General features: G+C 64.9%; 1 protein-coding gene across 4 annotated transcripts in view; it reads left to right on the top strand.

The window, feature by feature from the left end:
- Positions 1-8,120, top strand: part of PHLDB1 (pleckstrin homology like domain family B member 1) — an 11,848-nt gene extending 3,728 nt beyond the window's left edge. The window contains exons 2-17 of one of the 4 annotated variants that reach the window (XM_026863841.1): positions 125-253; positions 1,469-1,624; positions 1,737-1,847; positions 2,026-2,115; positions 3,625-3,733; positions 4,233-4,385; positions 4,787-4,954; positions 5,333-5,449; positions 5,564-5,665; positions 5,849-5,882; positions 6,309-6,600; positions 6,699-6,789; positions 6,871-7,017; positions 7,156-7,375; positions 7,459-7,544; positions 7,726-8,118. In XM_026863841.1, the coding sequence (XP_026719642.1) occupies positions 183-253; positions 1,469-1,624; positions 1,737-1,847; positions 2,026-2,115; positions 3,625-3,733; positions 4,233-4,385; positions 4,787-4,954; positions 5,333-5,449; positions 5,564-5,665; positions 5,849-5,882; positions 6,309-6,600; positions 6,699-6,789; positions 6,871-7,017; positions 7,156-7,375; positions 7,459-7,544; positions 7,726-7,866 (2,088 nt within the window). In that variant the 5' untranslated portion in view covers positions 125-182 and the 3' untranslated portion in view covers positions 7,867-8,118. Of the gene's footprint in view, positions 1-124; positions 254-410; positions 1,625-1,736; positions 1,848-2,025; positions 2,116-2,733; positions 2,857-3,595; positions 3,734-4,232; positions 4,386-4,786; positions 4,955-5,332; positions 5,450-5,563; positions 5,666-5,848; positions 5,883-6,308; positions 6,601-6,698; positions 6,790-6,870; positions 7,018-7,155; positions 7,376-7,458; positions 7,545-7,725 lie in introns of those variants that run through there. The other 3 variants (XM_026863838.1, XM_026863840.1, XM_026863839.1) reach the window with 3 other exon arrangements.
- Positions 8,121-8,191: the final 71 nt, after the last annotated feature.

Raw genomic sequence — 8,191 nt, 5'->3', positions numbered from 1 at the left:
TCTCTCTTTTCTCTCTCTCTTTTCTCTCTCTCTTTTCTCTCTCTCTTTTCTCTCTCTCTTTTCTCTCTCCTTTTATTTTTCCTCCTTTTTTTTTTTTGTTTTGTCTTGTTCTCCCCCAATTCAGGAAAGGGCAAAGGTTGATGCTGAAAGGAAGGAGCTAGAGCAACTCCGGGTGCTTTACCATGAGTCGAAGAGCCACCTTGATAAGTGCCCCGAGTCACTGCGGGAGCAGTTGCGGGAGCAGATGCGAAGGGTCAGTGTCTCCCCCCACCCCTCCTGGACCATGGCCCACCTCCCTCCACTTCAGCTTAGGCCAGCTCTTCCCCACCAGCCGGGGCTGCACTGGGAGCGTCGCACCCGGGCTGGAGGCGGCTGGCGACGGGCACCGCCGTCCTGGTAAGCTTGCCACTCGCCCGGGCCCGGGGCGCGGTGCTGGCTCGGCAGAGTGCGGGGCCGCCGCTGCCGTGGAGCTGCTGGGCTCCTCTGGGCTGGGCAGGGCCCGAGCACGGATCCTGCCCCGCGAAGGAGGGCAGTCTGGCAGGGGAGCTGCGGGGACCGCCAGTCCTCGTCTCTGCTTCCAGCTACTTCCTGAGGGCGTTTATTTACACGGTGCTGTTGGTTTATGTTATGGCCGGTCTGCAGCATTTTTTCTGGTTATCTTGTATTTTCTGGTGGCAGCTGACCTTCCCCAGCCCGTGGCAGATGCCTGCATGCCCCTCTCTGCGCAGAGAAACCCATCACTCGGGGCTGGCCACCCCTGTGTCGGGCGTGGGTACTGGCATGCGGCGGGCAGGGACGGTGACGGGGGTCCCAGCATGCGGGAGCTCTCGGCAACCACCACGCTGGTGGTGCCACACCATGCTGCAAGAGCAGTGGCTGCCCTGCTCCGGCGCGGGGGGAAGCACATCCCCGCAGGGAGCATTGTGCAGTGGCTGCAGGGGTGGCTCCGGCAGACCCTGAGCCAAGCCGTCGGTGCTTGGAGGCTGGGGTGATGCTCAGGCATTCGTCCGGCACGGTGCTCGTCCACGGGGCTCTGCTGCCCGTCAGCTTGGCGAGGCGGGGCCATGCGTTGGTGTTTTGCCACCTGGCAGGGCACGGTGCCGGCCCGGACGTGGTTCAGCAGCAGCAGCTGCTCTCCGGGGTGAGGTGAAGCCACGGGCCGTGGTGAGCTCCTTGTCTCATGAGGGTGATGGCTCGGACTTGGCCAGTGCCCGGTGCCTCCATCGCCGCCTCCTGCCAGGCTGAGGTTGATGGTGGCTCCCATGTTGCTGGTGCTGAGCAGGAGGGGAAGCTGCCTGCCCTTCCGCACACGGCACTGGGGACAGGTTTTGCCACGGGTTCCCCTTCCCAGCTGGCACCCGCAGGACGTGGGGGCACGGTGGGGGTTTTCTCTGTGAGAGATCTGCCGGCAAGATGTGGAGGTGCCGATCCCAAGCGAGTGATCCACTGTGCCCTTGTGTGTTCGAAGGAGGCGGAGGCGCTGGAGACGGAGGCCAAGCTGTTTGAGGACCTGGAGTTCCAGCAGCTGGAGCGGGAGAGCCACCTCGAGGAGGAGCGCGAGGTGCGGGGCCAGCAGCTCCTGCAGAGCCGGGCCGAGTGCCACCGCAGCATCGCCCGCAGGAAGGTAGGGGCGGGTTGGGGCAGCGGGTCTGGCGAGGTCGGGCTGCACCCCGTGGCCCCAGCTGAGCCCTGTGGGTTGCTGGCAGAGCGGCTCATCCCCCCGGTCTGTTCCCCAGGAGCGCGTGGCCGCGCTGGATGCCCAGGCTGCCCAGATCCGGCTGCAGAGCGCCCAGGAGGCTGAGCGCCTGGCCAGGGAGAGGAATGGCGTCCTGCAGCTCCTGCAGAAGGTACTGCAGCCATTGGGGGGTCGATGTGTGCTCCCCGACCTGGCAGTGCCTGAGGCAGGGCACGAGATGGCACCGGCTCTTGCCAGGATGCTGGCAGTCGGGGTGAGCGTGGGGGAACTGGCCAGGGGGTTCCAGTAACCATCAGCTGCTTCTGCTCTCACTGTCACCCCGCACTCAGGAGAAGGAGAAGCTCGTGTCTCTGGAGAGGCGCTACCAGCTCGTCACAGGTGGCAGGAGCTTCCCCAAAATGTCTTCAGCTCTCAGAGAGGTAAGTGGGCAGAGGGGATACAGTCTCCTGTCACCAGCAGGGATGGGCCTGGTGCACCACAAGCTGTGCTCTGCAGCAGCCCCCTGTGCTCCTGAGCACCTTCGGGCTGGAGCCAGGGGCTCCCGGCTGCTCAGAGCCTCTCTTTGGGCTGCAGAGACCATCACTGGGTTGGGAGGGAGGGAAACGCGAAAGAGCTGGGCTTGGGAGCAGCAGCATCTCCCCTGCTGGGCTGCAGGGATGCTGCAGGAGCCCCGGCGCAGCCCAGGCTTGAGCAGGCAGCTCAGCGAGTCCCACGAGGGAAGGGCTGGGTGCAGCGGGCACTGCCTGAGGTCTCGCCCTCGACAGAGAGCCAGCGTGGGGCTGTCTTGGTGCCGGTATAGGGGACTCCTCCCAACTGATATGCAAGGGCTTTTAGGTGGGAGTGGGCCTCCCCGTTGCCCTGCTCGTGGCTCTGAACAGGGAGCCAGAGCCATGGTGCCATTGGGGACCATGGTGCTGCCTGACATGCTGCTGGGGAGAGGGCCAGGATGGCCGAGTCCCCTTGTGCCTGCCTGTGATGGGGCTCTTGCTGCTGCTGCCTTGGCCCCCCTTGCCTATATGATCTCTACCCTCCAACAGGAGACCCTCCATATCTCAGAGCCTTATCAGCTGTTGGAGGGAACTAAGCCCCTGAGCCCCCTGCCAGCAGCAGCTGCCTCCTTAGCTTCTCCTGCCACCTGCTCCTACCCCAAGGCACAAGAGGTAACGGGACTAACTGCACGTGCTTGCTCGCTTGCCCCCTCCTTGGCCGAGCTGCTGCCAGACCCCTTATGTGGACTAACATCACCTTCAGGCAGCAGGATGTACCCCCAGCAGCATGCTGAGGTGGCACAGCTGGGGAATTTCTCCTTCAGCTCTCCAGCAGCTGCGCTCATTAACACGCAGACCTGATTCTGGGCCCGTCAGGCATCCCGGCTCCTGCTGCCTAACCCTGGCATGGTGCCGTGTGGTAGGGGCATCCCTGCACTGCCCCCTTGCCTGCCACTTGCCTGCTGGCTGGGCACCTCCTGACAGCGTCCTCTGGGGTCCTGCTAGCCTGGCTTCCCCAAAAAAAGAGCAAATCCCTGCCTTCAGCATGTTTGATTCAGAAAGGGCGAGGAAGTGGAATTTAAGCTGGTTCAGAGCAGCTCGAGGTGCCTCATGTTGCACCTGCGAGGGCTTGTGGCCGAGAACCCTGAGATCTGGGAGCAGCTGAAGGTGCTTGGGGCCTGGCAGGCCACCCAGCCAAGCTGCGCCTAAGGCAGGGCTGAGGCAGTGTGCGGGACGCTGGCCCAGCTCGTGTGCGGTGCTGGGCAGCCAGGCAGCCACAGGCAGGGAAGGGCTGGGCAGGTGCGGGCAGAGGACGCGTGCGCGGGGAGATCTGCTCCCGCTTTGCAGTCAGCGCCGCGATGCCAGCGCATGGGTCTAACTCTCCTCCTTCTCCTCCGCCGTGGATTTCTAGGAGTACATGAGGCTGTCTGACGTTTTCAGGTTCTGCAGCAATGTGCACGGCCCCAGCCCGGACACTAAAGCTTCTGCCGCTGCCCCTGCTGCCGCTCAGCGCTCTTTCTTGCTTGCTGTACCTCCCGCAGCTGACGAGGTACCCGCTCCAGAGCATGCTCGGGTTTGCTGCCCTGGGTCACCCACCGTATCCCGGGCAGTGAGAATGCCGCAGGCCACGCGGCCGCCCCGTGTGCCCGGTGCTTGGAGCCCGCCTCTCTCTGGGCTGGGGGACTCGTCCAGCTGCAGCTGAGCAGGGAGCGGAGGCTGGAGCCACCCAGTCTCCTCGCTGGGGAGCACTTCTGGCCTGCTCTGGACGGGCTTTGCCCTCGGGCAGCGGCAGCAGGGCTGGGGAGCAGAGCGGGTGCCCAGAGGGGCAGGAGGGCAGCCCTTTGCCTGTTGGACTCGTTCCTGGCCACCGGTCCCAGGCGAGGAGGGTGCAGAGCAGGTGGGGACCTGACCGGGTGCCCGGTACCAGCAGCTCTTCCTCCTGGGGATGTGGCTCCTTCTGGGGCTGGAGCCGCCTGTTCATTCCCCCGTGCCCGCTCAGCCTTGCTTCGAGCCTCTTCTCCCGGTTTAATCTGCTTCTCTCTGCCCAGTATGTGACCATTGAGCAGCTCTCGGGCATCCTGGGCGGCCTCTGTGCCCCTGCTGCTTCCCCGCTGGGCGGCACCCCTCTGGCTCCTTCATCCTCAGGCTGCGCTCCTCCTCCTCCTCTTCCATCTCTCTCTTCTTCCTCCGTCTTTGCAGAGGTTTGTGTCCCGTTTCCCTCTCTCCAGCCCTGTGCTCTCCGTGGGAGGTGACGGGGGTGCATGGGAGGGGTGAGCTGTGGATAAGGCCAAGCAGCAGCTTGCACACGAGGCTCTCACTAGCCCACATGCCCCTGGCTGACCGGCCTGGAGCCCTGCCCATCCCCAGGGCATCTCTGCACCTTCCTAGCACTTGGCAGCTCTCACCAGCCCCGTGATCACCAGGGGGGTCCTGGAGCTGCTGACACTTAGTCTGGGGTCCCTGGTGGGGGGGGTCTGCACGTTCCAGGCCATGGCAGGACAGTGCAGGTGCAGGCAGGGATGCTCCCACCTCTCTCTCTGCCTGTTTGTCCCTCTTGCTGCATTTTGCCCTCACTCCTTTCTCACAAGGCCTCTCTCCCCAGATGGAGCAGCAGCTGCTGGGGGGCCCGGTGTGGCTCCCAGCTCTTGATTTAGAGAAGTGGTACCAGGAGGCCATGGCTGGCTTTGAGACCTCCTCCTCCTCTGTCTCCCCTCCTTCTTCCCCTCCTCCACTTCCAGCTAAAGCTCATTCCTCTCACAAGCCTCTCCAGGTAATCCTGGCTCTCTGCCTCTGGGGCTTTGGGTTGGACTAGATGATCTTCAAGGTCTTTTCCAACCCAGATGATTCTGTGGGGCTGCCAGCCGCGGCGGGAGTGGGGCAGTGCAGGGACATCCCCACTGGCTCTGCACCCCGGGCTCTGCCCGCCTCCCCTGTGCCGCAGCAGGCAGGGGCCGAGCAGACTCACGGCAGGCAGCACGCCCGGGGCAGGCAGCCACTACCTCCTCTTGCCTGTACCCCTGCCCAGGCAGCACCAACACAGGGTCTGGGGAGCGGGTGCCCAGCCCTGCCAGTGGCTGAGCCATCCACCCGGGGGGGCGCTTTTGCAGGTCCCCCTGTGCTCCTCTCACCTCTTTGTCGTCATGCCCAGGTCTATCGTGCCAAAACAGAGGGTGACACTGGTGCTCTCACCCCTCGGATGAAGAGCGGGACCCCCTCGTCCTCGCAGCTCAACCTCTCCGTGCTGGGACGCAGCCCCTCACCCAAGGTACAGCTGCTGGGGGGAGCGGGGCGTCGCGTGGCCCTGGGCACCCTGGCTGTGGCTCCCGCGTGCCGGTGCCAGCCCCCGTCCCCACCGCTGACTGCCTGCTGTCCCACCCAGGGCCCCCCAAGCCCGGCAGGCAGCCTGCCCCGCAACCTGGCAGCCACGCTGCAGGACATCGAGACCAAGCGTCAGCTGGCCCTGCAGCAGAAGGGTGAGCTCCGGTGTTGCGTCCCAGCTCTGGGGGGTGGCAGGACTTGGGGAGGCACTTCCCTGGTGATCGCTCCGGTGGCGGAGGAGGGAGCCCGGCCGAGGGCATCAGCGGCGGGACACAGGGCCTCTCTCACGGTCTCGCTTTTCCCCCCTCTCTCTCCCTCGCCAACCCCTCTGCCCGACGGTGTGTCTCCAGCAGAGCCCTCGCAGCCAGGCAATCTACCAGGTAGAGACGTGGGGCAGCTTGGACTGTCTCCAGCAGCCCGGAGGCAGCAGCATGGCTGTTTGCTGGCACCTTCCACCATGCACAGGAGGGGCATGGCCAGCCCAGGACCCTGCGTGCCTCTTGGCATCTGCTTAGGGACACCCCTGTGCATTCCCCGCCTGCCAGCGCTTTGCCCAGCCCGCTCCTACCAGCCTGGCGCATGTCCCCCCCTCAGCTGCCTCGGCCCCTCCTCTTGCCTGGACAGATGCTGCCTGCCCTATTGTCCAGGGAGCTGTGATGGCGGCTCCTGCCTCTGCACCCACCGTCCCCTCCCGGCTCTGGCAGTGCCTGCGGCATCTTCTCCCACCCATGCCGTCCCCTCGCCCGCCACAGCGCAGCTCTGGGCCCGGCACGCTCAGCCCTTGCCGTTCTCTTCCCGCCCCGCAGGTCAGCAGGTGATCGAGGAGCAGAAGCGGCGGCTGGCGGAGCTGAAGCAGAAAGCAGCTGCCGAGGCTCAGTCGCAGTGGGAAGCCCTGCACGGGCAGACCCCCTTCCCCGCTGCCTTCCCCCCACTCGTGCATCACTCCATCCTCCACCACCACCGTCCCCACGGTGTCGGGCCCCGGACAGAGGAGCTGGACCACGCCTACGACACCCTCAGCCTGGAGAGCTCAGACAGCATGGAGACCAGCATCTCCACCAGCAACAACTCCGCCTGCTCACCCGACAATGTCTCAAGGTAACCCCAGGGCCGGCCCCTGTGGCTGGAGGCTCCGCCAGCCGCGCCACTGGCTCGAGGCCCTTCCCACGGGGGTGGCAGCTCCGGTCGTCTTGCAGTGCCAGCGGGATGGAGGTGGGGAAGATCGAGGAGATGGAGAAGATGCTGAAGGAGGCGCATGCGGAGAAGTCGCGGCTGATGGAGTCACGGGTGAGCGGGGGCAGCAGCACGGCAGGCAGCTGGGGAGCAGGTGCCCCATGCCCGGGGCTGAGCGCCTGTGCCTGCCGGCAGGAGCGAGAGATGGAGCTGCGGCGGCAGGCGCTGGAGGACGAGCGCCGGCGCCGGGAGCAGCTGGAACGTCGGCTGCAGGATGAGACTGCTCGGCGGCAGAAGCTGGTGGAGAAGGAGGTCAAGCTGCGGGAGAAGCACTTCTCGCAGGTGCGGGGCTGGCTGCCCCCCCGGCATGGGCTCTCCCTGGCTGGCGAGGCAGACCCGGCTCCCCACTCGGGTCCGGGGTCGGGGGATGAGGCTCTGGCCGCCGCTGGCAGGCTTTGCAAAGCTGCATTGTGTTTCCAGGCTCGTCCCCTGACACGGTACCTCCCCATCCGCAAAGAGGATTTCGACCTGCGGCTACACATTGAGTCCTCGGGCCACAGTGTGGACACGTGTTACCACGTCATCCTAACAGAGAAGATGTGCAAGGGCTACCTGGTCAAGATGGGTGGCAAGATCAAGTCTTGGAAGAAGCGCTGGTTTGTCTTTGACCGCATGAAGCGCACCCTCTCCTACTACGTGGGTGAGTCCCTGTGCTGCCCTGTGCCCCCCCCCGTGCCATCGCCTGTGGTGCTGCAGTCGACAGCGGTTCCCTCTCTTGGGCAGATAAACACGAAACGAAGCTGAAGGGAGTCATCTACTTCCAAGCCATCGAAGAGGTTTACTACGACCACCTCCGCAGCGCCGCAAAGGTGAGAGCCAGGCACTACCGCTGCCCCGCTGTTGGCCGGGACCCCCTGGTGGCGGCGTCCCCTGACATCGCCCTCCACCACACAGGGAGGCGGCAGCGGGGCAGCTCGGGCCAGGGATGCTCCGGGGGTGCACGGTTCCTCAGCGCTGACCCTGACCCTGCTCCTGCCCTCTCCTCCCCAGAGCCCCAACCCTGCTCTCACCTTCTGCGTCAAGACCCACGACCGCCTCTACTTCATGGTGGCGCCCTCGGCTGAGGCCATGCGCATCTGGATGGACGTCATTGTCACCGGGGCCGAGGGCTACACGCAGTTCATGAACTGAGGGGTCAGTGCGGCCCACCCCCCACCCGCCAGCTGTTTGGACTCGAGTGCCCCCAGCACCCCCGAGCGGGGGAGACAGTCCAAGGGCCGTGGAGGGGCCAGGCCAAGCCCAGCGCCGTGTGGCGCTGAGCATCACCTGCTCCCCCACGGGAATAGTTTGTTTTTTTTTATGCTGACTTTCTAAACACACAATTTATTGGAAACATATCAAAGTGCTGAAATGTAAAAAGCTGCCAAAGACCTGCCGGCGCCCAGAGCTCTTTGTGTCGGGGAGGCGCTGGATTTGAGACTGTCTGTCAGCAAAGGACGGGACAGACGCGCCCTGC

This window comes from Athene cunicularia (assembly GCF_003259725.1).
Source record: "Athene cunicularia isolate RWA chromosome 24 unlocalized genomic scaffold, athCun1 chr24_part2, whole genome shotgun sequence".
Taxonomy (NCBI): Eukaryota; Metazoa; Chordata; class Aves; order Strigiformes; family Strigidae; genus Athene; species Athene cunicularia.
Note: the sequence above shows the minus strand (reverse complement) of the source record. Positions and strands in the feature narration are given on the sequence as shown.